The sequence below is a fragment of the Diceros bicornis genome, chromosome 13, assembly GCF_020826845.1.
Source record: "Diceros bicornis minor isolate mBicDic1 chromosome 13, mDicBic1.mat.cur, whole genome shotgun sequence".
NCBI lineage: Eukaryota > Metazoa > Chordata > Mammalia > Perissodactyla > Rhinocerotidae > Diceros > Diceros bicornis.
This window is the reverse complement of record NC_080752.1, coordinates 23,570,185-23,597,304: the sequence shown is the minus strand read 5'-3', so window position 1 is coordinate 23,597,304 and position 27,120 is coordinate 23,570,185. Positions and strand designations below refer to the sequence as shown.

The 27,120-nt window shown below is 56.9% G+C and overlaps 1 protein-coding gene across 1 annotated transcript; it reads right to left on the bottom strand.

Annotated features, from left to right (window-relative positions):
- Nucleotides 1–17,812: 17,812 nt before the first annotated feature.
- Nucleotides 17,813–18,946, bottom strand: ACTRT2 (actin related protein T2). Its single transcript, XM_058552007.1, has one exon. It carries the CDS (start codon nt 18,944–18,946, stop codon nt 17,813–17,815), a length of 1,134 nt encoding a protein of 377 aa, XP_058407990.1.
- Between the last annotated feature and the right edge of the window lie 8,174 nt (nt 18,947–27,120).

Genomic DNA, 27,120 nt, shown 5'->3' with positions numbered 1-27,120 from the left:
CCCGGGTTCCGAGGGCGTCACAGAGAAATTGCACCCAATGCTTGTCAGCGAGACAGGTTTTATTTGAGCTACTGCAGTAGGGGAGGGACTATAGGACAAGCTGAGCCAACTGAACACGCAGGGCAGCTGGGGTTTACAGGCAGCGGGCAGAGAGGGGGCAGTGGGCAGAAGTTGCAAAGAGGGACCTGGCTGGGTGTCAGGAGTGGAGGGATGCTCACTAAGCTGGGTTTGGCAGGCCAAGGCCAAGGCTCAGAGAAGCCCTGTCACGGAGGGAGTCCCAGTCAGCCGGTGGGGCCTCCCTCCTCTGCCATGGGCCCGGGTCCCCCATCCTCTTCTCCCCACCCCGGGAAGAGGCCCTCGAAACTGGTCCTGCTGAGACCCAGAGCTGCCGGGCACTGTCCCTGTGTCCTTCCACAGCCACTAGCACCCCATACGGGGTTGTCCTGTCCCCCAGGAGCCAGAAGCATTACTTCAGCCCCTGCCGTCCGCAGCGCCCCACCTGGCCGCCTGAGTGAGCACCGCCCGAGTCCCATGTCTCTGCGACGTCCTCTTTGTGAGGTGGCATCGCAGAGCTTCCGGGCACAGCCCGCAGCCACCTGCACAGGTGCCGGGCAGCAAACCCAGGCCGCTGACGGCCTCCTCCGCACTTTGCTCTCGCTTGCCTGCTTTCCAGTTGCTCCTCCTGGATGCTCCCAAAATGTCCCAGGCATACTCTGCCACCTGGAATACGTCCTTCATTCGGGACACGCATCCAACTCTCGCAGCTCATCAGTGGGCGGATAGTCCCACTCCTTTTCCGTGACCAACTGTGCTTCCGGAGAGAGATCTGCTCCCCGCCCTCCAGCAGCCCAGCCAGGGGTCTGCCTGGGGGCCGGTCTGTGCCCGGAGGTGCGGACCCTGATTTGGACTCCAGCACTCGAGGGACCAGCTCTTCATCTGTCCCCCTTGGCTTTATCCCCTGAAAAAGCCTCTGTCCTCCGGCCAAAGGTCTGGAGCAGAAGGGTTCACTCCTTGTCCCCGGGACGGAGAGAGAAGCATTTAAAATAAAGCGATTGTGTAATCCTTGCGGAAAGAATGATTTTGGTCTCATGAAATTCCCAGCAGAAACGTGGAGTCATCTCAGACTCCGGCCACACACGAGCTTCAGCTGGTGAGGAAGCCAACGGGCCAGGCAGCAGTGAGAGAGTTCCACACGGCCTGGGAGCAGAAGCTGAGTTCCAAAGCCGTTTCCCCGAGCTGGGTCTGGGTTTGTTTTTTTTTTCTGTCTACATATGTGGCTTCTGGAGAGGAGGCTCTTGGTTTCTCCCGAACCGTTAGAGCAGAGAGAATGTGAGGGGTCCAGCCGCACAGCACCTGCGAGGCTCTGGGCGTGGAGAGCCCCTCCTGCCCACATCACAGCCCCCACGATAATCACTGCATGCAGGCCCTGCTGGAGAAGACTCTCTTTGGAAGGGAGTTGGGGAGAGGGGCTGGGGATGCTTCTCTTCAGAGCCTTGAGCAGGACAAAGTGCCGCAGGCTCATGGGGTCAGGAGCAATATTCACCCTCGGGCTCCAACCCCCAACACTCATCGTGAGAAGAGACACCCAGCTCCAAGCGCTTCTGTCCTGGAAACGCTGGATTTAAGTAAAACAACACAGGGGCGGTGCTCACGGTTCCCGTCACATTTCTGCCTGGCATGGCCCACGGGGTGCTCCAGACCAGGAGAAGGGCCCCCTGGTTCTCCCTGCAGCCTCATGGCCCCTCACCCTCAAAGCAGGTCATTGTCTGGAGGCAAACACCTGGCTGCTGGCTGGTCCAGAATGTGATGCGGGCTCCTCCTTTCCCGAGCATCTCCTGCCCCGGCTGAGTCATGGACACCACTGGCCGTCAGCACCCCTCCCCAGGCCCCTCCTGTGCCTGGGGCAGAATCTGGGGGGGGACACGTGGTCGGGTCTCAATACTGACTTCTCATCATTCTCCCACGGGTGCCCACTCTGGGGCTCTGCCACCCCAGGCATCCCTGACCTGCTGGCCCTCAGGACCCGCACGGTGCACTCAGATGCAGATGGGAGAAGGGTGTGTGCGTGTGTGCTCAGGGTGCCTGCGTCCCGCCACGATGAAGCAGGGCCCACGGCCCCTATCCTGTCCCAGGCTGGTCTGGGAAACCTGCCCCTGTAGGACTGGTCAGGCCAAGGATTCCATGTTTTTACTGTCACCAGATAGTCACAAGCATCTTCCCTGCAAATCTCTGGCGCTTCATTTGCATAGCAAGGAATGGCCACCGTGGGGCCAGGGTGGAGTCGGGCAGACGTGGACATGGAGCTGATTGTTGCTGTGGGGCCTCACTCAGTGTGTATGTGCCTGTGCGCGTGTGTGTGCACACGTGTGCGTGTGTCCGTGTGCCTCTGCATGTTTGCAGGTGCACGTGTGCAAGTATGCACATGTGCACACATGGGCACATGTCTATGTGTCTCTTGTGTGCAGGCACACCTGTGTGTGTGCACGTGTGCCTGTGTGCACACACATATGTGCACGTGTCTCTGTGCATGCGCAGTCGTGTGTATGTGGGCGTTGCACCCGTGCACACACACATGCGTGTGTATCTTTGTACGTGTGCATGCGAGCATGTGTGTATGTGTGTGTGCATTTGCCTGTGTGTGGGAGGATGTGGATGTGTGCGTGTCCCCCACAGCATGCAACGCACATCCGCACACCTCCAGAGGATCCCCAAGATGCAGGAGGCTGACTCAGGTGAGAGGATCAGTCTCCGACAGGGCTAAGGGCCAGAGCCACAGCCCGGGACCGAGTCACTGAAGATCCACAGCGACGGGTCTCTCAGCTCCTTCCACTAACTGCTCAGAAGGCTCACAGCAATTTACATCACATAGATTGGTTTCAACAATATTTGAGTGACGTTTTCCCCTAAATCTGGGCTTTGCTGTGGTTTTGTCACAGAAATTTAAAATTTTTATTTGTATTCCAAAAGCTTGACTCCCAATTTTTATTCACCAGTTTTCAGAAAGGCAAGCTGGTTTTCTAGCATCCTGCAAAGTCCTCGACCATTTGGAACGACGTTTGCTGTCAGCGTCACTGAGAACTTGGGACGTAAAGGCACTTGACGAGTTTCCAGTGGTCCTGGCCAAGGTCCCGCCTCTCGCAGGGACTCCTCGGTGGCCCGACCTCACTTTTCCGCCTGTCCCACACTCAGGCACGGGCGTCTCTGGAGCGCTGGGAGAGCTGTGTGCAAGTGGGAGGGACTGGACCAGTGCAGGTAGACCCGGCCGAGGTCCAAATGCCCACAGCAAAACGTGACCCCCAAGTGCTGAGCGGAGCTGACACTCCCCAGTGTGAGGTGCTTGTCTGGCAGGCTGGGCGGCGTGCGGTGAGCCGGCTTTGAGCAAAGGGTCCCGCAGCTGACGAGCCCAGGGTGTGCCAGCCCCTGCCCCGCTCATGCCTCAGGGCTCTCCCGGGGTCGTACGTGGCACCCGGCACTGTGGGAAGTGCTGGACAGGAGGGGTATTTTGAGCAGAGTGCGTATGACACTAAATGTCACAAACATTTTCCATCGTGGTCTGTATTAGCCAGGGTCCTCCAGAGAAACAGAAGCCATAGAAGGTGTGTGTGTGTGCGCGTGTGTGCGTGTGTGTGTGTGCGCGCGCGTGTGTGTGTGTGTGTGTGTGTGTGGAAAGAGAGAGACCCAGGGAACTGATGCAGCTTGAGCCCAAGGGCCGTCTGACGGCAGACTCCTTCCTCCTCGGGGGAGGTCCATCTTTGCTCTATTCAGGCCTTCAACTGGTGGGATGAAGCCCACCACAGGACGGAGGGTAATTTTCTTTACTCAAAGTCTACCGATTTAAATGTTAATGTCATCTAAAAAACATCACAGCAATGTCTAGACCAGTGTTGGACCCAGTCTCTGGGTGCTGTGGCCTAGTCAAGCTGACACATAATTGGCCATCACACCCCACCCCCAGAGTTGCCAAAACGATGAGAAGAAAGTCCTGCCCTGCACCTCACGGGGGGGTTTGGAGTCTGGAGTTCTGGCTGCAGCTAAGGGCACTGGGGGCTCCATCACATGAGGGCAGATACTTACACACGAGGCGATTCACGTCAAAAGTGAAGTTTACGAGTTTCCACGAAGCGTGAAGTCAGCACGGACTTTTTGAAGAAAACAAGGCAGGGCTTGAAGGACGTGAGACAAGGACTCATTTCCACCTGGACCAGACCTGGGGGAGCCTGACCCCTGGCCTGGTGTCCTGGGCCGTGGAAGCAGGAAGAGCCTTCCGGGCTGGGTGTGAGGAGTGGGGGCGGCCCCAGCAGGGAGAGGCGGGGGACACTTGCTCCCCCTCGGAGGACAGGGTGGCTATCCCGGAAGAGCCCTGCACAGGTTTGTCATCTCCTGGGGACATCCAGCCCCCTCTCTTCTCTCAAGAAAACGCAACCCTGGAATGAGTGGAGGAAGAGCTTGAGTCACTCAGGGAGCTCGGGCCCCGGCGCTGGGAGGAGGCTAGGAGGGGCTCACACACCAGACCCCAAGGAATGGCTCACACAGCCGGAAATGTTGGGTGAATTTATTACTGATGCGTGTTTCTATTAAGGGTGAAAAATTTTCGGTTCCCGCTGACAATGCCGTATCCCTAACTCTGCAGCCTCCACAGCACACGCCACCTTTCTGTTCCACACATCTGCCCAGGAAAAGCAGACACCCCCTTGCTGGACGGACAGGAAAGGAGGGGGCTGGGGATCCAGGCCTGGAGAGGTGAGACCACCGGCCAGAGGTGGACAGGGAGGAGGGGAAACCAGGACACCGAGCCCTGGACAGAAGAGGACACCTACTGTAGATGGACAGGGAGCCGGGCATGCAGACGTACGTCCCTGCTCCGGACTCACGAACACCCTCCAGGAGGATTCAAAGGGGTCCACAGAGCCTGCCGGCATTGCTGTGGCCCCAGGGACACCCAGGCTGCTGCCTGGAGCCAGGCAGGAAGAGTGGGCAAGTCCCTAGACTGAGAGCCTGTGGGCGGCCACCTCTGAGATGGTGGCTGGACCCAGGGACAGGACTCTCAATCAGGGACGTGCCCTGGACACAGAGGACTGCTGGCCTCCCAATGTCTTGCCCGGGGCTCCCCAGGTCCATGGTCACCACCAGTGGCCCGCCCATCCCTCCCAGCCCAGGAGCCACATCTCTTGCCACAGGGAGCTTCAGGGCTGGCTTGGGTGGCACGGCCAAGGAGTGTGTGGTGCGTTTCTGCCCCTTGCACGCAGCCGCTGGTCTGGGAGGGTCCTGTGCCCTGGGCATCCCTCTTTCCGTTAAGCAAGAGGACAGAGGTTGCTTGGGCCACTTGCCCTCACTCTGCTTGCAGAGAGAGAGAACCACACACTGCTCTGAGCACCGAGGCAGCAAGGCTGTGAAGACTGTGGAGGAAATAATTAGCCATGGTCGTTCCATTCCCTGGTGGCCGCGCTTGGAGCTGAGACGCCTGGGCAGTCCAGCCTAGGCTGGGGATGCTGCCGGGACAGCTGGGGTGGGGTGCTGCCCCCTGTCCGCTGGGGGAGCTCCGATGGGCAGTTGCTGCTGCTCCCCCGGAGGGCTCCCTCTGACACCCCTCCCTGCCGAGCTTTGAGCTTCAAGCTTCGGGCCTCAACCGGGGAGTCACTCCAGGGCAGGAACTTTACAGGCTAGAGTCTCTGCAGCCCCGGGGCCGGTCCACACAGGACCCAGGGCAGGTGCTGCTCCCTGCTTCCCCCCAGGCCTTAGAAACGTGCCTCTCGTGGGCTCACGGGCTTTTCCGGTTAGGATCCCTCCCTCCCAGGTGCACGGGCCAGAGCCAGTGTCCCAGGCCTTTATAAAGGCCTTCCACTTTCTGATTGATGGTCCCGGGGACGGGTTTTATGTGAAGCTCCCCGAGAGATGAAAGGCCCGCCCCACCCGGCGGGAAGGAGCATCTCCGTCATCTTCATAAAGCTGCACTTCCCGCCCCGCCGCCTCCACGTGGGCAGAGGGTGGGGTGGTGCTCGTCCTGCCAGGACCACCTCGTCTGTCCGTTCTGCCCAGCTCCCGCCTGGGAGCGGGTGCACTAGGTGCACCCTCCTTTGCCTGCTGATGGAGCAGGGTGCTGCTCCCCCGGGGTGGGGGGCAATTCTGTCGCCTGGACGTGCGCTCTTGCCGCACGACATGGACTCACGATGCACACTGGCCAGAAGGGGGGTGCTCCTTCTACACAAAGGGGGGCCCCACACAGTGATGCCGTGCTCCTCCGGTCTGTCCCTCCTCCCCCAGCCTTCATGTCATCCTCGCTCAAAGCTGGGGTGGGGCCCCTCCGCGGCAGCCCTCCATTGGTCCGTCTTTGGGCGTCCTCTGCAGTCCGGGCCCTGACCAGGCTCTAGGACACCCTGGTGAAAGGGACGGCAGGGCCCTGTCTCCCCGAAGCACAGATGGCACCTGACACTCTGCATTGTGACTTTCCGAGCCCGGAGTTGGGGCTGCCCTGTCCTCTGTGGGAACCCCAGGACCCCTCTGCACAGCATAGAGTCGCTGCTCAATGAGCATGTGTCTCTAAGTTTCCTTAGGCGCAGAGAAAGGGAGGCAAAAATCTCTCCATCCAGGCTCCCACTCCGACACGCAGGGTTTGTGTGTGAAATGTCAGGTCCATTAGGGGGAAGGGAGAAGACTCTGGAGGCCTCCCCCTGTCACCCCCAGGGTGTTGGCGTGACCTTGGAGCCAGGCTGGCCTCGGTGGAGCAAGCGGGCCCTCTCGGCTCCCTGCCCTTCCCTGGGAGGCTGTAATCGTGTTGAGCTTCCACCCCGCCTCCTTGTGCCTGGCTTTAATTGGACCCTACGATTTCACACCCTGGAGCCGGGGCGGGCTTGTTTTGGCTGGCCCGGCTCACGGCCCATCCTTGCCGACCCTGGGTTGCATAACTGTGAGGTATCTGCTTACTCCGGCTGACGCCTCTCAGCAAGGCCTGAAACGGGGCCCACGGCGGGTGGACCAGCCTCCAATGCTCTCTCCTGGCCAGGCTTTGGGTGGGATCTCTGTGGTGGTCCCTGGCCCTGTGGGCAGGCTGCCAATGGTGGACAGAGCACCGGGCCTCCAGGAGACCAGGGAGGCCACCTCTGACCAGAGCTGGCCAGTGCGGGCGGCAGCGGGCCAAGGGGATGCCTCCACCCTCTCTGACTGCATCTCTCCCAGCGTCATCCCTGGCCCTGCCAGCACTGTGGCCTCGGCTCGAGAGACAATGGTGGGGAGGGAGCAGATCCTGGAAACGCTCTGCCTGGCGTCCTTGTTGCCAGCCAGACCCCCTGATGGGAAGCGCCTGGAGCCCTGGCTTTGGCCCCCTGGGCCCTGGAAGAGGCCCAGCTGCCAGGTGTGAAGATGTCCTGGGGCCCTGGGTCCTTGAAGACAAGCTGCCCTCTCCCTTTAGTGGCTGCCACCAAAAGGTGGGGCAAAGAGACAGATCTGCGTGATGGGATAGGATTATTATGTCTTCGTGCGGCTGGAGCCCAGCCCTGCTCCCTGCAAGAGTGATGCCCAGGTCTCACATTTCCGAGCTCCAAGCCAGGCCGGCCGTGACAATAAGCGCATTGTTCCCAGCGTCGGGCATTGTCACCTGGTGACAGAGCTCCAAACACACAGGATGAGTACGCAGGGCAGCCAGGGCAAGCAGGCACTGGGCATCCACCACGGGACGAGAACTGAGGCTGGGCTGAAGGTGGAAGAGGAGGGAAACTGCCACCTGTCGCTGACAGTGCTGTGCGCATGGCCTGGTGACAGCTCTGCTCGCAGCGGGGACAGGGTGGACATAGTGGGAGGGTGCATGGGCACCCTCGTGGGGCGCAGAGGTTTTCATTTTTAGCAAAGCCATGAGGCTGGAGCTGGGGAGGAACCCAGGAGTCTGGAACTTGCTTTTGGTCACCCCGCACGAGAGCTGGCGCTGTGCCAGGTCCTGCATTGAGGGAACCAGGAGTGACAGCCTTCCAGGGGCCGGGTCCCTGCTGCAGAGTTAACTTGCTCCCCATCCCCGTCCAGGAGCCCAGGTAGGGGCAAGGGCACTGCACCAGGAGCCCATTGCCGGCTCAGTGCAGCCGGCGCGAACACCTGTGGTTCCCTCTCTGCCCGCTCACTCCCCCGTCAGCACTCCGGGCACAACAGAGAGTGAGCAGAACTTAGCAGCGTTCAGTGCCCCCAGCCCTGCCTCCCTCTGTGCTGCTTCAGGCCTGAGTGGGCAGGAGGTTGTGTGCAGGGAGCCCGTCTCTCAGTCCTCGCCGGGCCTGCCCTGAGCCCTGGCTGTTGTGCCCCTCACGCTCTTTGCAGCCTCAGACACGTCTGCTCATCCCAGCACAGGTGCCCATCTGCCCAGTGCCCCAGACCACCCACCCAGGGAACCTGGCCTGCAGCAGCCCACCTCTGCTCAGAGCAGGGCCTCTCTGTGCCGGCACCTTTCATGCAAATGAGGGAACCTGGTGATGTGGGGCTGAGCTGGGCCTCGGCCAGACTGTCTGGTTCCCGGCCTGTCTTGAACCCCTGGCTCTCCTGCCCTCAGGACAGTGGGCTCTGATGTAGTTCCTCGAAGCACCAGGCTTTCTGCAGCCCACGCGGCGTCCCCCACAGCCTCAGCCCCCAGGAGGCATGTCAACTCCCGGCTCGGCACCTCTGCTGCACACACCCCCACACACATTGCTGTCTCTTTGCGCCCAGGGTGCTGGGGCCACACGCACAGGCCTGCACTGCCAGGATTGGTGCCACCTGGACGCAGGCTGATGTGCCCAGAAGCCGGGGACTTGGGGACCACACTGATCCTTCTCCACGGGGCCTTCGGGCAGCTGGAGCGTTGGACGCGTTCCTTTTGAGGGGCGAGACGGTCAGTCTCCTCTGCCCATGGGTGCCTGATCTGCCCCCCCCAGGCCCTCGTCTTCCAAGGGCGCCTGGCCCCTCAGAGAACGGCCCACTTCCCGTGCCTTCAGAGGGGATGTAAGCCCCTCCGAGTCAGAATGGAGCGGGTGGGGCCAGGATGGGGCTGCCCTAGGGAGGAATCTGGCATTAGGGTTGGTCCCTGGGAACCCCCGCCCGCAGTGGCATTGGCTCCGTAGCACTCCTGGCTCTCTCATTGTCTTTATTGGACTCCTGGAGCGCAAGTCTAAACTCTTATGTGCCGTAAATCCCCCCTCATGTGGAAGTCAGCAAGGCGTATGATGTTTCAACTCTTGACAGTCGTACCTCCTTTGTTTACACATTTCCCGTGCTGGCCCCGGGACCTAGCGTCTCTGGGTCAGATTTCCCAAGAGCCCTGGGAGCCCAGGCCTGGGGACAGAGGAGCCCCTGTCCCCACATTCCGGGAAGGGCAGTGGTGTCTGGAGCGAGAGGTGGGGGGGGATGCAGGATGGATTCAGGGCCTGGACACGGCCCCCTGCCCCCTGACTCCAGGGAAGCAGAGGCAAGGGAGTCTGAGAGCCACGTCCCCTGCTATGGGCTGTCCTGCCGGGGGTCCCCGGCTCTGTCTGGGGAAAGGACAGTGTGGCAGCTCAGTCTGTGCTGCCCTGACCTGCTCGCCTCCATCCCAAGTGGAGCTGGCCCTCCCTCACAATCAGCCCCTCTGCCGGAAGGCCCCGGGAGAGTGTGCCACATGGAACTTCAAACCTCGGGACAGAGTCTCCGGTGGCTGGGGCTGAGGGCGGGAGGGGGCGCTGAGCCAGGGGCTTCTGGACACCTGCAGCCCTCAGGTGCCCACAGCATAACTGGACAGCCTCTCATTCACGTGGGTGTGCAGGGGGTGCACACGGTGGAAACCGCTCATGGCTCTGGTGCCTTCCCCATTTCATGGCGGCGGTGGGGGTTCCAAGTGCAGAGCCTGAGCTGGTGGCAGAACTTGGAATTCCCACCCTGCCCTTCCTTGGGGCCTCGACTCTGTCAACTGTGGAGTGAGTGGGTCCTTCGCCGCACGCATCGGGCTGTCGTTCAATCCGGGTGCACGCCTGTTTGCTCTCTGCCTCCTCCCAGCAGCTGTGTTGACCCTTGAGGCATGGAACAGAGTCGTCTGCTCCTGCGGGACCCACAGCACGTGGAAGGCTGCCCGGAACTTGGTAGGCCTCCCACCAGCATCTGTGAGATGAACGAATGAGTGAGTGAGTGAGTGAGTGCGCACTGTCGTCCCAGCCACGCCAGGCTGCGGGGACCAAGCTTCCTGTATCTGGGAAGCACTTTGAGGATGAAGCTCTGTGTGGCAGAGGGTGAATTCCTGGAGGCAGAGTGACCAGGTGGGGTGTTCTCCTCTTGTCCCGTCTGTCTGCGTCCCCTGTGTGTCTGTGTCCCCTGTGTGTCTGCCTGTGTCATCACGTGCTGTCTGTCCCCCTGTGTATCTGCACGTGGCCGGTCTCCCCTTGGTCTCACTGAACAGGAATCTACAGCCTGGTCCCCAATGGGATAGGGGGAGACGTGCTCTCCCACTCTCCTGAATCTGGGGTTAGGGTGTTGGGGTCTCAGGAGGCCATGGGGGTGGCAGAGCAGGGTTGGTGGCAGGCCTGGAGCAACATGGAAACCATGGGCTGTCTTGGGCCTCCTTGTCTCCCAGCGGCCGGCTGCCTTGCCTCTGCAGGCAGGAGCTCCTGTCCCGTCCCCATTAGAATGAGGGGCTCCCCTGGGAGCCAGCGCCAGAACCTCTTTTGAGTCTCCCACTATCCCCGTGTTGAGGCCGGTGAAGGAAGGCAGCTGCAACCCCCAGAAGAAGGGATGACAATCACCCAGTTACAGATGGGAGCTCCTAACCGCCCGCTGCAGCCAGGCAGGAGGCGGGAGGCAGTGTGACCCTGGAGTTAAATTCTGGCCTCCCAGGTGAGCAGAACTGGGTCCCAGTGGGAGGACAGTGTGCCGTGCAGTGACCACGTCCGTTTATTGAGGGTCAGCTTTGTGCCTGGACACGGACAGGGAGAGGGCTGGCGCCCAGGTCATACCTCTAGGGGGCGATATAGCCTCCATAGGTGAGTCTGTGAGTGACCAATACTCCCGTGTGCTCACCCCCGCGGGCCGGGTGGGAGATGTCCAGGGCTGGCCTTGGAGACCCAACAATGGAAACCGTGGACTCCAGGAGCAGGTGGTAGGAGCACGAAGGTTCCTTCCTGGTGGGTGCTCTGCCCTCCCCACCTGAGGTCCAAAGCCAGGGCCCCCTGTGGCAGGTGCTGCGGCCGGGGGCTGGCAGCTGTGTCCCTGGGCAGAAACTTGAGCTTGACCACAGGGAGCCGGCTGGTGACCAGTCCTGCCTGGGAGAAGCATTTGTCAGGTGCAGGGCTGCTCCAATCTCCCTGTAGATGGGACAGGTGACCCACCGCCCATAAGGTGGACCACAGTTGAGCAGAGAGGAGCCTCACTGCAGAGTAGGGGTGGCCCTGTGGGCACCTCCTGTCACGTCCAGTCTCTTCTGCCGACCCGGTCACATTCCTCGGCAGGCCCAGTGGACATCTTGGCTGCACTTGGCCCCTCTGTTAAGACTGGCTGTGGATTCAGGGCCTCTGCCCCAGTGTTGTGGCCCCTGGAAAGGACATAGCCACACCTGTTATCCTCAACCCCTCCTGCCTCCTCCACTGGGGACTGGTGGGAGCCTCTCCTTAATGTCCTGCCAACCTTGACTTCGGTCTAGCTCAAAAAGGGCGGTCTCTGCTCCAAAGGATCCAGGCGGGCACCTGTGATGTCTTGTCTCTTGCTTGAGCCGTGCCCTGGGGAAGGCAATTGTCCTTATGGACATGCGCAGTGGCTGTCATGGTCTCCACACTGTCTGCAATGAGGCTCAGGGTTTGGCCGCAGGTGTAAAGGGCCCAGAAGCACCAGGTCCTCAGAGAAGCTCTGTCATAATGGCCCCCTTCTCTCTGGGATTCGTGGTGTCTCCATCAGAGGCCCCGGCCGCAGGAGCCCTGGTGGTCGAGGTGCCTCCACGTCTCCTCCATGATGTCCCAGGAGGTGGCCACACCATGCAATGGCCCATGGGGTGTTTGAGTGTGGGGACAGCCCTTTGGCCTTCGCTTGCCCCCAGTGTAGCACATTTTGTGTCTGGCTCCAACCGAGTCGAGTATCATGGCGGGGCACTGCAGAGTGTGGGGCAGCCCTGAGTGCTGTCCACCCTCAGAACTCAGAGAAACCTGGACTCCACAGTCACACAGGCCGACCTTCTGGACATAAGTGGTCACTCCGGCAGGGCCAAGAGAGAGGCTTTTGGTGGGGGAACAGGGGAGCTGACAGTGCCTGGGCTCTGCCAGAGACAATGGGCAGGTCAATCTCACTCAGAACCGGGGTCACACTCGGGCACATCTGACCTCTGCCCTCCACCTCCTCCTCTCCTGCCCACGAGTTCGGGACCACAAGCAGAGCTGGCCTGCCTGTAGCATTTTCATCACGTCTTGCATCCAAATGTTGCTTCACAAGAAGATCTTGTTTGGGACCAAAGGGATGGGAAGGGGTGAGAAGGGGTTGGAAGAGGCCTCTGTCAAGATGTGGAGAGTGGGAACCCATATCTTAGAAACAGGGAAATGGGCTCAGATTCACCCCTGGCCTCCTGGCAGGCAGGGTCTGAGTAGCTTACAGCCAGAGGAAGATTTCTCTCCCTCCTCCAGGACTCAGACCACCTCATCCCCAAGTCCTGACCTTTCACATGAGACAACTCCAGGACAAAGCAAGGGTCAAGCTGCAGATGGGAAGGCTGAGCCCACAGCTACTCCCACTCCACCTCCCTCACTAGCAGCAGCCTAGCCTGCCTGACACTCCCCTCAAGGAAGTCAGAATTAGAAAACAAAATGGTTACAAAACTCCTGCTATGGCCTCTGTCAGGGACTTGGAGAGCTACTTTCCCTCTCCACATTGCAGCACCCCAAGGATGTAGTGCTGAAGATGACCTGGAGCTTAGGAAACCACTGTTATTACCACCATCTTTGCCATCATCACCATCACCACCGTCATCATCATTACCACCGTCACCATAACCATCAACTTCAGTGTCACCACCATCACCAATATCACCATCACCATCATCATCATCACCACCATCACCATCGTCACCATCACCATCACATCATCACCATCACCATCACCATCATCACCAGCAACATCAACTTCATCGTCACCACCATCACCAATATCACCATCATCATCAATATCACGGTCATCACCATCAACACCATCATCTTCATCATCTTCATCACCATCATCATCATCAACATCATCATCACCATCACCAACATCATCCATACCATCACCCCCATCACCACCACCATAGCAATAGCAGTGGAAGCAACAGCCACCATAAAAGAAGCATAGTATCTTGAACAGAAAAAAAGGAGCTTTGTTTCAGTTATTTTATTTGGGGTGAGGTTTGGTAATGAGGACAATCTTGGGCAGAGAAGGGTGAAGAAGAGGTAAACAAAGGGAAAGAGCCCTGGACTGAGAATCTGGCTGAGCTCTGCTCTCAGCTCCCTGAGTGGCTTTGGAAAGTCACAGCTCCTGAGCCTTGATATTCTCACCTGTAAAACAGTGACCCTGACAGGGAGGGTGTTGAGAGTGAGGGCCAGTGGCCCTCTCTGAGTTCCTTTGTGACCTTCAGGTACCATGGAAAGAGATAAAAACATTACTCGGGAGCCCCATTCCTCCCAACTAAAAGCACAGTTGCAACACAACAAGTAAAAATAGGAAGTGTCTGGAAGGTGGGAAGAAGGCGACTGCCAGGGGCCATGGGACTTGTGGAGTTCCCTGAGCTTCCTTATTGTTTCCCATCTATTCCCAACAGGGTGCTGTAGAAGCCTCCATCCCCAAATCCCCAACAGGCATCGACTGAGAAAGCTCCAAGAAAGCCCATTCCCACTGGGAGAAGTATGGCCTAACCACAGAATCCCTTTTTGGAAGTATCCTCCCTACTCCAGCCAAAGGCCGAGGGAAAAACCTCACACCACCTCTGTAGCTCCAGTGGGCAGAGTGGCGAGTGGATATAACACCCCACTCTACCCCAGCCCCCCTCCTCTCCATCCCACTCCCCACCTCCAGAGGCTGCCATTCCCCTGCTGGCTGGTGTTGGAAGCACTGAGCAGGGAGCAGCTGCATCCCCATTCAGCAGAAGCAGGCGCCTCTCCAATTCCCCTGCTGGGTGGTGTTGGTGGGGTCCAGGGGTGAGAGGAGCCCCTACCCACCCAGCAGCAATGAGACTGAACAAGGTGGTGTGAGCCGGGTCTAGTCAGCACTGCTTCACCCCCACACCTGGTGTCTGCGGAGTCCACTGGGGACCTGGACCTCCAGCCCCACTCAGCATTAACGAGATGGAAGGAGGTGGTGGAGGTGGGCTAGTTGACGTTCTACCTCCCCCCTCCCTGTTGTCAGTGGGCCCAGCGGGGAGCTGAGCACTCCCCCCAACTCAGAGGCAGTGAGGCAGTGTTAGTAGGTGCCCACTTTCTCCAGCAAGGTCCAGTGGAGCACAGGGGGGAGCTGAACCTCCTCCCCACTCATCTGCAATGAGGCCATGTGAGTCAGTGCCCTCATTTCTGGGGTAGTGTCAGCAGGGCCCATCAGAAAACTAACACACTCACCCACACAGTCCTCATGCTACACCTCAACAGGGGGACACCCTACTACAAAGAGAAGATTAAATAGTATCCAGAGTCTCAGCATATTCAAAATGTCCAGGGTACAATAGAAAATCACTCATCAAACCAAGAACCAGGAAAGTCATAAACTGAATGAGAAAAGTCAATCAACAGACGTGATTGTCAGAGCAGATTGAGAGGAATCAAATGTTGGAATTATCTGGGCAAGGGTTTTAAAGGAGCCATCATAAAAATGTTTCAGCAGGCAATTATGAATTCCCTTGAAACAAGTGCAAAAATGGAAAACCTCAGCAAAGAATTACAAGTTATAAAAGAGAAACAAATGGAAATTATCGAGCTAAAAAATGCAACTGAAATAAAAAATGTGCTAGAGGGGTTCAATAGTAGAGTGAGATGACAGAGGGTAGAATCCAAGAATTTCAGGGCAGGTGAATAGAATTTACTCAATCTGAACAACAGAGAAAATAGACTGAAAAATGATGAACAAAGTATCAGGGGCCTGTGGGACAATAATAAGATTGAGAACTTCTGTATCCTCAGAGACCCAGAAGGAGAGAAAAGAGAGTGGGACCAAGACGTATTAGAAGAAATAATAGCGCAAAACTTCCCAAGTTTGGCAAAAGACATAAACCTAAAAATTCAAGAGGTTGGATAAATCTCAAATAGGACAAACCCAAAGAAATCCATGCCAAGACACATCTTAATTAAACTTCTGAAAACTAAAGACAATGAAAGACTCTTGAAAGCAGCCAGAGAGAATCGACACATTACCTATAGGGGAACACCAGTTGACAACAGAGGATTTCTGATCTGAAACCATGGGGGCTGTGGAGGAGGAACTGGCACAACTTTCTTCAAGCCCAGAAAGAAAATGATTGACTATGAATTCTATATCCAGTCAAAATATCCTTCAGAGATGAAGGGGAAATAAAGACATTCTCAGATGACAGAAAACTAAGAGAATTTGTTGCTGGTAAAGCTCCCCTTAAAGAACAGCTAAAGGAAGTTCTCTAAAGAGAAAGGAAATAACAGCAGGTGGAGGCTTGGAACTTCAGAGGGGAAAAGGAGCACCAGATTGGGTAAAAATAGGGGCAACCATATTAGACTATTCTCATGAGTTTCTTAAATCATTTGATGGTTGAAGGAAAAATCGTAACACCCACTGAGGTTGTGCTCAACACACGTGGAGGAAACGCCTGACAATTCTATTTTAAAAGTTGGGAGAGTAAAGGGGCCTAAATAGAAATAAGATTTATCCACTTCACTCCAAGTGGTAAAATGTCAATACTGGTGAATTGTGACATTTACCTGGAGCAATCACTAAGAAATCAATAGAAAGCAAGAGGCTCAAAAATCTTATTGATGAATCAGGACGGAATCCTAAAAAATGTTTAAGTAACCTACAGGAAGGTAAGAAAAGAGAAACAGGAATGAGGAAAGAGAGGAAACAAACAGAAAATAATTAAATGGCCGTCTTAAGACAGAACATATTATCTTAAATGTAAATGGTCTAAATACACCAGTTAAAAGGCAGAGATTGGTACCATGGGTTAAAAACAATGACCCATTCCATCCAAAAACTGCGGAATACACATTCTTTTTGAATGCACATGGAACATTCTCCAGGATAGATCACACATTAGGCCACAAAACAAGCCTCAATAAATTTAAGAAGATTGAAATAATATGAAGTATCTTTTCTGACCACATCGGTATGAAACTAGAAATCAACTACAAGAAGAAAACAGGAAAAGCCACAAATATGTGGAGATTAAACAAAATGCTACTGAACTACTATTGGGCCGATGAAGAAATCAAAGGAGAAATCAAAATATACCTGGAGACAAATGAAAATGAAATTAAGACATGCCAAAATTTATGGGGTACAGCAAAAGCGGTACTAAGAGGGAAGTTTATAGCAATACAGGCCTACCTCAACAAACAAGAAAAAACTCAAATAAACAATCTAACAATGCACCTAAAGGAATTAGAAAAAGAAGAACAAACAAAGCCCCAAATCAGTAGCAGGAGGGAAATAATAAAAATCAGAAAGGAAATAAATGAAATAGAGACTAAAAAACAAAAACAAAAAAAAACAACATTGACCCAACTATCTACTGTCTTCAAATGCACTATATGCTTACTTCAAGTATGATACGGGTAGGTTGAAAGTAAAAGGATGGGAAAAGATGGGCCCTGCAGACGTTGAACACACACACACACACACACACACACACACACACACGTTTAGATAGACGGGCTTTTTTCATTCAAGCTAGATTTTTGTTGTCCTTTCTTTAGATTTTCCCTCTCCCACCCCACTTCCCTCCCCTGCACTATCTCTCATTCCCTCCTTTCCCCCACAGCCCTGCAACACACACATTCTCTTATGTGTGAACGTGCAAGTGCGCACAGATACACATGGGAAAATGTCATTTTCTTTACCAAGAAAAGGGGAATCCTTTTATAAAGACTTCTCTGTATTTTCCATTGCTCTCCCAATAATATTTTGGGAGAATTCTACCAAGTCAATGTGGAGAAATTCCCTTTATGCATAATTCATTCAACCATTACCTCAGTGATGGCCATGAACTTTGTCCCCAGTACTTTACCCCCAAACAATGCTATAAGCATCTTTGAGAGTGAAAACAAACAGCAACATCACATTAATCAAGTAGAGGCATTGATTCTTGACATCCCTGGAGCAGGACCCTTAGGGAGCCCTAAACAGACGGTGATTCCTGCTCCTACCCGTGCCCATCCGCCCAGGACCAGGCTCCATCCTGCTCAGCTGCCCGGCCCCAGAAAAGCCGAGCGAGAGCCCTATTGTGCTAAGGACCCACCCAGGTGAGGGTTTGTTGATCCTCTAAACAGGGCAGTGTTCCTGGTTGTTCCTGACGTCCGCCCCCGGCTGACTCTGTCTCAGACTTAACATGCGTGTTTAAAATGCAGATTCCAGGGCTCTGCCAAATCAAGCTCCAAGCATGAGGGCTGGGCCCTGCTTTTGGTATAAACTCTGCAGAAGGACATGGCCCATGGCCTCAACTCATAATCCAGGGCTCTCTCAGAAGAAAGAGAGGAGGAGGGACAAAACCACTTGAAAGAGACTCACCACCAGCGTCAGAAATTATTCTGGAGCCACCAAGAATGAACCAAGCCAACACAGCCAAAGACGGCACCGTTTTGTCTTTTATTGACATCCTGCCAATGCTGAGGGGTGAGCTCACTCCCTGTGGGGGCCGCCCCATGTGCAGCGCCCCTCAGAAGCATCTTCTCTGAACCACGGATGCCCCAAACTCCTTGAAATCTGCAGAGGTGACCCACATCTGCTTGAAGCTGCTCAGGGAGGTGACGATGGAGGCGCCGATCCACGTGGAGAACCACCTGTCAGGAGGAGCCGTGATCTTGATGGGAGTCCCTTTGGCAGCCAGCTGCTCCAGCTCCCTCAGAAGCCGGTCATCAAGCCCGTGGAAGAGAGTGGTGCCCCCGGACAGCACGATCTCCCCAAAGAGTGTCTTCTGGATGTCAGCGTCACACTTGGTGATGCTGCAGGAGACCATCTTGGACAGGCCTGGGTTCTGGATGCCCAGCTGGTCGGGTGCAAACAGGGCCTCAGGCGCCTGGTACAGCTGGTCCCCGATGCAGATAATGTTGCCGTCCGGCAGCTTGTACTCCCTCAGGACCTCCTCAGGCCTCCGGGAGAGCTCCTTCTCCGGCTCCAGGGCCACGTAGCACAGCTTCTCCTTGATGTCGTCCACCAGGGCCTTGTCCAGCACACACGGGAAGGTCCGCCCGCTGGCCAGCAGCAGCCGGGTGAGGTACTCCGTGATATCCCTCCCCGCCACGTAGAGCTTGGTGACCGCGTGGGGCAGGGAGTACCCCTCGAAGATGGGGACAATGCAAGTGACCCCATCTCCGCTGTCCACCACCAGGCCCGTGACGCAGGCTGAGGCGTAGAGGGCCAGCACGGCCTGGTCCGAAAGGTAGAAGGCAGGCACGTTGAAGGTCTCAAACATCACCTCGGCCATCTTCTCCCGGGTCTCCCGTGGGTTCAGGGAGGGCTCGGTCATGAGCACCGGCCGGTCGCTGGCCTTTACTCCCAATTCCCACTCGTAGAGGTGCTTCCAGAGTCTCTCCATGTCCTCCCAGCCTGTGACCAGGCCCCGCTCGATGGGGTAGCACAACTGCAAGACCTCACCCTTGTGCAGGGCTTCTTCCCCCACAAAGTACTTCTTCTGATTGGCTCCCGCTGAAGGCATCTTGAATTTCGGGTGCCCCACGACGGAGCTGATGACGTGGCGGGGTCCAATCTCTCCAGACAGGCCTGCTTTGCAGAGCCCGGACCCATTGTCGAAAATCACAGCTGGAGAATCCAACACGTGTGGATTGAACATGTCTGCAGCATCCTCTTCTGCGCTTCACCAAAACAAAGACGGAACCCTCTTGGGCCACTTTGTGACACAAGAGGCTCCTCTGGAAGTTTAAGGGCGCAGGATTCCACGGTTCTCGGGGTGTCTCCCAGGCAGGGCTAGCAGACGGCCGGTCCTCGAGAGCCCTCCATCCTCACCCGCAGATCTGCTCTTCTCTCAGGTGGCCCGGGCCACAGAGGCCTTTTCAGGGATGACCGTCCCGTGTGTAACAATCCAGCCGAGGCAACGATTGTCCTCAGCCAGCCTCAGAGGGCCTTCAGGGGCTGGGGGCTGGAGCCCCTGCGTTCCCTACCTGGAGAGACTGCAAACAGAGGAAGGCAAGCCATCCCCGCGGCAGTGTTGATGGGCCTATGGACCTAGCCTTAGACTGGACTGGAGCAGCCCAGCCTGGGCCTGCCCGGGGAACTTGTGTCTCTCACGCACTGAGCTGCTCTTTTGTGTTTTGACAAAAACACACTTCCCTTTGCTGGGGGGATGACCAAGCACCAGGCACAGGTCCAGCCCCATCACAGCAGGCACTCAGAACGTTCTTTTTGAATGCAGACTTCTCCAGGAAGCCTTCAGGGACTTCTCTTCCATTTACCCCATGAGCCTTGGCTCTCTGTCGCACAGGGTAGAGCTAAGCAAAGCCCTCTGGGCCTGCTGGCTCTCTCTCCAGGTGCAAGTCCCTGCTCTGGCTTGAGGTCAGAGCCCCTCCTTGCTCTCTGTGGCCCCAGAAATGCTGGCACAGAGCAACGTCTAGTGGCCCATGGGATTGGGAACCCAACAGCCTGTGAAGACGGGTGTTTGAGGCTTCATGAGCTGGGCAGCCCTGATCAGAGCCTGGGGCATCTCTTTCTGTGGGCCGTCAAACAGCTGGCCAAGTCCACTGAAGCACGTTCAGAAATAACCAGCTCATCTAGGCTGAGGCCGAGGGCAAGGCTGGGCAGCAGCGAGGCTACGGGTTTAGCCCGAGTCCACAAGGGGCCGGGAGGAGAGGTGCCCACTCCAGCCTCCTGGAGAGCCCATGCTAGCAGCACCAGGTGTGCAGACCACTGTGGGGACTTCTAAGACTGGGGAGTCCAACGTTGAGGGGAGTGTGTGTCCCTGGCGGGCTGCTGTGAGGGGTGGGGATGGTTAGCAGAACGCTGTGTATTAGGGATTCCAGCCTGCTTACATCACGAAAGGCCTGTGTACTCGGGTTCTCAGGCTTTGCTAGAATTTTCTCTTTGTTGCCAAACACTCTGGGCTGAATCTGGAGGAATGTGCTCTCAAGGTTTCTAGATTTTGGCCCTAAAACTGGCCCACGTGGGAGGTGATGAATGATGCTGAGTGGCGAGGACTGTGGGTCAGTCTCAAACGCCTGGTCGGGCACACGGGCTTGTCCTGGGGGTCTAGGGCTAGCTGGGCATTTGGCATTTGCAGGAGGGACAGAGAAGGAGAAAAGGACAAACGCTCACACAAACCTTAGACTGACCAGTTGGGTGCGGGGGTGTTCTGACCACTCTGCAACCCAGTGATGTAACAATACACAGAAGCAGTGTCCAGGGGCCAGTGGCCTCTGACCTACATGCAGGTCACACAAGCACACCCCTCCACCCCGCCATCCCCAGCCCCAGCTTCCTCATCGGCCTCCAAGTTAGCTCTGGGGCACTTCCAACCCATAACTTGGCAGTTCTTCATCCCTGCCAAGAGCTGTGAAAGCTGGGCTGGCCACTGGGGCATTGGCCCTGAGCAAAGCCATCCGAGTATTTCCAGGACCCCTTTTCCTAAGTGTTTTTACTCTCCTCGCTGAGCCTGGGAGACCTGCTGCCCTTTGCCCCGGGTCTGGGCCCCCCAGCCCCGCCTGACAACCAGAGACAGTTGTGGCATTTGGGTGCCACTCGCTGTGCAGAGCAGGTTCTGGGGAGCATCACCACTTTGCTCCTCTCTGTCCACTTGAGAGAAAGGATTCCCCAGCCGGAATGTGCCTTCCTTGCTCACCATTTGGGACTCCAACACGGGGAGGAGGCCGGCTCCTCAGTCGTCATTTCTGGGTTTGCTGTCGGAGCCGGGCTCGTGACAGCTTCTGTCCCCACCATCAAGTGATCTGGCTGACAGGTTGTCCACCACACGGAGAGAAGCAGGGAGGTTCTGAAGACCCCGCCATCAGGAAGTGGGATACTGTCGTGGCGGGGGCGGGGGGGGGTCATCACGTGGGCCACTGAGAAAACCGAGTGGGTTTATGAGCCACGGCCTACGTGAGGTTGTGTTGGTTTCGAGCTCCCCTCAGGGCAGAAATTCCACCCCGTGCTCTCAGGCTCCTGGGACCTCCTCCACAGCCCTCCCTCCTCCTCCAGTCTGACGTCCGTCGCAGAAACGCCTCCATCCCTCCGACCACCTGGGTCCGTACATCTCGGAGGAGCCACACGTATCTCAGTGCCGGTGTCCACACCGACGTCCACAGATGTCCTTGCTGCTTCAGTGGATGCGATGTTTGGCAGGACAGAAATGCCATAGCTGAGCACTTGTGGCAAAGGTTGTGTTTGCTATTAACACAAGGACATTACCTCTCTCCCAACTCCAATTAGAAGTTCCGAGGCTGCCCTGCCCCCTCCGGTGCCGGCCATGCCTCATAAATTGCTTGAACAAGTTTATGGGTGAACTGGCTGTAACTCCAGCTCCCTGCGCAGGGCAAGGCTCACCACCATGATTACTCTGGGGGGCATGCATTTCCATCTTCCACAGGAAGGCTCGCTCTTAGTTCTGCTCAGCAGTCACGCCCAGCAGAGCCCGCTCCAGCTCCCACACGGCTCCCGACCTCCCGTGCCCTTGGAGGAGCCTCAGCCCGTCACGGGAGGTGGACAGCCAGTGGTCAGCCTTGGGAAGCTGCCGGGCATTTGGACTTGGGAGTGGCCGGCCTGGGTCTGCTGGGCACCCCTGCTTCCCACTGCTCCCGTTCAGATTGCCTGGGCCACCCAATCCCTGGGCCAGGGGCCGCCCTGTCTGTCCTGTCATCCCTGGTTCCATCTGTCACTGGAGCCCAGAGCCTCAGTCAATTAGTGACCAGCAGACTGGGCTCATTAGTGCTGGCTGACATCTGGCGGCCAGACTCTGCTTGCTGAGGGCTTGGTCCAATGTCGGCCGGCAGCTTGAAGGAACGGGGCGACTCTACAGATGGCAAGATGGACATTGCTCATGCAAGAGAGAGAATAGTGTATGTGTCTGAGGGAGCTTATGAGAGTCCAGGGGCCATGGTGCTTGCAGGATGCCCCCAGTAATGGCTTCTTTTCCACCTCTCAGCCCTAGTCATCCCCAGAGGAGCCCAAAGCCCTGAGCACCCTTTCTGGTAGCCTAGTCCTTTTGAATCTCTGAGATGGAACTTGTATCACCTACCCACTCATCTACTCATTCTTTCATTCATCCACTCCTTCTTCCACTCATCACCTACCCATCCATCCATCCACCCATCCATCCATCCATTCACCCATCCACACACCCACACATCCATCCATCCACCAACTCATCCGCCCACCCACCCGACTATTCATCCACCCATCCTCCCATCCTCTCATCCATCCCTCCATGCAACCATTCATCCGTCCACCCACTCATCTATCCACCCACTCACCCATCCATCTATCCATCCATCCGTCCACTCATGCATCCATCCATCCACCCATCCATGCACCCATCTACCCATCCATCCATCCATCCATGCACCCATCCACCCATCCATCCATCCATCCACTCATCCATCCATCCACCCACCCACTCATCCACTCATCCATCCGTCCATCCACCCACTCATCCATCCATCCACCCACCCAACCCATCTATCCATCCAACCTCCTATTCAATTATCCTCTCTCTTTCCCTCCCATCCACCTTTCCTCTCTCAGAGGCTGAAGTGAGCATTCTCTTGTGTCTGTCTACCTCCTTCCTTGGTGACCTTCAGGCTTCAGCAGAGCCTATGGGGTCCCCATAGTTGCCAGCTCAGCACCCGAGAGTCCTGCCTGCTCTGTTGTTCCCTTCCAGGGCCAGCTGGGTCAGAAATGACACCCTTATCTCAGTACTCTCTCAGCCTCCCATGAGCCTGGCTCACTAAACTAGCCTGGATGGGGCAGACCTGGTCCACTGCAGCCAACGTGACACCAATAAACATCAGTATTTGTGGAGCAGGAGGAAGGACTTGGTGCTGAGCTGACATGCCCAGGGGAGCTTAGTAAGGCAGCCCTTGGCGGACCTTCTATCGTTTGGCATAGCTCTTGGAGACCCCACTGAGTGGGTAAAGCAAGTCAGGCCCATCGGGGGGAGAGGCAGTCTGTGGCCAGACCACTACCTACTCCTACCCTGCCTTTTGTCCCCCACTGTCATGGAACTCTGGTCCTGAGAACTTACAAAAAAGTTTTTTAGTATTTTTGGTGGGGAAAATTAGAAAAATACAAGAAATCTTTACAAAGCAAATAAAAAGTAGCCTTGACTCTACTGTGCTAAGCACTGTTGATATTTTGGTGTGCTTCTTGGGATTTTTTTATTTCCAGATAAAATGGGGATGTGCTGTACATACCTCTTAGCCCTCACTTTCCTCATGTCTGGCGGTCTAGACTGTCCCCATGTTGGTCAACCCTCTCCCTCAGCAGCCTCTCTCTGCATACTACAGGTGCACCCTGGGTTTTCTCCCATTGGCTTCTGCTGGGCCGGCGCTTCCAGAGGAGGACCTTTGCCGCTCCCGCACCCCCAACCCCCCGCAGGTTCCTGTCTCTCGCCCGGCCTGCCTCATTTTTCACGGTCACAGCTGCTCAGGCCAACTCTACTGTCCTCCATCAGAACTCTGCGGAGGGGCCGGGCGGAGGCCCTGTGTTCCAGAATCCATGCAGGGCTGGTTGAAAGTGCAGTTTCTCTCGCTTTCCCAGGAGTTCTTGATCACACATTGAATTGGGGGGTGCTGGTGGCTCAAGGGTCCAAGTGCCCCAGGGCTGGCTGGGAGACGGTCTGAGGCTGATCACCCCACGCTTGTTGGATGGGATTCCTGCAGGTGTGCCCACTGCCTCCGAGGACAAGGGGGTGGTCCCCGTTCATCGCTCAGCAGTGTGTGGGGGGGTAGGGATGATGGGAGAATGTGAGGGGCCTCAGACGTCACTTAGCGAAGCTCCCCCACCTCCCTCTTCTATGTGGGGGCTCTCAAGGCCCTCCAAGGGCAGAGCCAGTAGCAGGCTCACTCAGCGTCAGACTGGCACCTCCTGGATGCCAGGGCGGAGGCCAAGCCCGACCTGGGTGAGTGTCCTGGCCTGCCCAGCACCGCTTCCTGGAGCCAGGGCTCCGCCAGAGGCGCCCTGGATGAGTACACCGCCCTCCCTCCTGCTGCCACAGCCCAGCCCCACCAGCAGTTCCCCCAGGGCTGGAGGCCTAGGGTCCCCTACACGCAGACAAGCAACACAAAGAGCCTGGACCCTTGGCCACCTCCAGGTGGATTTGCGGAGCTCCTGCTCTGCCTGCCAGCCTCCTGTACCCCAGCCCCTGCCCCGCACATCCCCACACATTCCCCCATCTCCCACTCTCCTGTCTAGCCCTCTCCCTACGCAACCTCACACCCTGTCTCCTGACAGGTGCTGTGACGTCCCTGGTAATTTCTCTCCAAACTAGCAACCAGCCTTTGTCATGTAGGTGGGAGTGTCAGGGTGCAGGGCCCTTCCTGGCGCCCCTCCCCGTGAATTCTCATACGCTGTTTAATATCTGCCCCGTTATCACCTCTTGTTTGTTTCTGAGCGTGGGGGCTGCCTGCAGCTGGCGGTTGGGCTTCCTGTTGTGTGTTTTGCCCCCGGGGTCGAGGATCCTGTGATAGGGGGTACATTGAGCTCCCAAGCATTTAGGCTGCTGATGACCTGGAGGCTGATGAAGCTTTGGAGGACACAGGCCTCTGTGGCCTGGGAGACACAGCCGGCCTCCTTGGGCAGGTGAGGAGCCCCACCTGGGCACACCCTGGGCAGAGAGGTGGACCATTCACCTGGGACAGGTGTGGCTGGAACCCTGAGACTGAGGTTTTGGGGGACCCGGCTTCCAGATCCAGCAAGACAGAGGCCTCCCTGAAGCAGCCTCAAGGATCCAGAAGGTGGCCGGCCTGACCACAGGGCAGGCTGGGAGGGGCAGCCCCGGGGATCGTCTCTCCGGGGATGTCAGGGGGGTGTCAGCCATCGGGACGGCTAACCCCACATCTCAGGGGTGTCAGGCTGGGGTTTGCTTGTCTTCCGGACACAACCCGTCGTGGGTGCGAGCTCCAGGCACGGTCCGGAGACCTGGCTGCTGCCATCTGAGGGCTGTCCCGGTCAGCTCAGGCTGCCATAACAGAACACCACAGACGGGGTCTTAAACGACAGGCATCGATTTCTCACAGCTCTGCAGGCTGGAAGTCCGAGACCAGGGTGCCAGCAGGGTCAGTGCCTGGAGAGATCTTGCTTCCCAGCCTGCAGACAGCCACCTTCTTGCTATGTCCTCACATGGCAGAGAGAGAGAACTTGGTCTCTTCCTCTTCTTATAGGGACACTGATCCCACTGTGGGGCCCACCCTCATGACCTCATCTAACCCTAATCACCTCCCAAAGGCCGCACATCCTAACACCCTCACACTGGGGCTTGGGGCTTCAACATAGGAATTGAGGGACACAACATTCAGCCCACACCAGGGGCTGTCCTGTCCCTCCCTCCACATCAAGGACCAGGAGCACGGCTCCACGGGCAAGGTTGCTGGGGGTCAGGCCAGCCAGGCTCAGCTCTCAGCCCACTGGCTGCGTCTGGGAGCCACAGCCCCACCTCACTGCAGGGTGGGTGGGAGATGCATCCAACCAGGGACACAGCAGAGGGGAGAGAGCCCAGACATGCTGAGCTGGCAGGTGCCTCTGCCCAGGAGGCAGGAGAGCAGTGGGGACGGGGAGGTGGCCAGAGGAGAGGACAGCCAGAGGGCCAGCCGGGGGCCTCATCTGCCCCCAGGGGAACAGGAGACAGGATCACAGGCAGCACCTCTTCCCTCCTCCCACACTTGGAAACCTTGGACTGCATCATATCCCCTTCTCAGGACGATGCATGTGCGTGGTGGGGGGCCGTGGGCCCTGCCCATCCTGCACCCTGTCAGAGGCAGGAGAGACTGCAGCCCTGGCAGGACAGAGCAGAGGTGGACAGAGACTGGAGACAGCCATGGAACTGGCCTGGGCAGCGAGCAGGTCTCTGGGTCACGGCCTGAGATGCTCCACCAGCCGGGGCAGGAGAGCAGACGGCCCTCCCCACATGGACCTCCTTTAGGTTCGCTTGGCTTTTATTCTTCTTCTTTGTTCCAAAGGTAACAGACTTTTGATTTGAAGAATTAAGGTGATGAACACCATGTAAAGCAACTGAGGAAGGCCCATCCCCACCCTACCCCCGATGCTTCTCCAAGGGCGGCCACGGTCGACATTGGGTCCACATCTTCCCCATGTTTTCTAGGCACAAATACATACGGAAATACCCAGAAATAGGCTTTTTCTACAAAGTGGCTGCTGCCACACGGTTCTGCCCTCCCGCTGGCAGGCACCAGCCCTTCCTTTCCTGGGTGAGCACGCAGCGTGGCCTCACTCTTCCGAACAGCTGCTCGGAGACCTGTCGTCTCTCTACCTGCTTTATCTAACCAATCTCGATGGAGGTTTTTCCATTTAATAATTTTTCAATTGTTGAGATTTTTCTGATTTTTTAAAACTGTTACAAACAAAGCCACAGTGGGTATTCCTGCCCACTCCTCCGTACGCGTGGTGCATACTTTGGGGGCTAGATTCTGACTCAGGGACCTGTGTGGCTGGAGGGTTCACACAGTTACCACGTGGGTAGAAGCTGTCGGGTCTGAGAGCCCATCTTTGGAGGACGGTGCCGCAGCTCCTCAGAGGGTCTCTCTGTTCCAGGTGTTAAACAACCTCCCAGTAAAAAATCCGGGGGGTGGTGAAATTGAGCACCTGCTGCATCAGCCTCCTCGGGCTGTGGCAACGAAGCCCCACAGATGGGGGTCAGACGACACATTTACTCTCTCCCAGTCCTGGAGGCTGCAAGTCCACCATCAAGGTGTTGGCAGGGCTGGGCTCCCTCTGAAGGTGTTAGGGGTGGATGTTCCGGGCCCCTCTCCTGGCTTCTGGTGGTTCCTTGGCTCGCTGCAGTGTGAC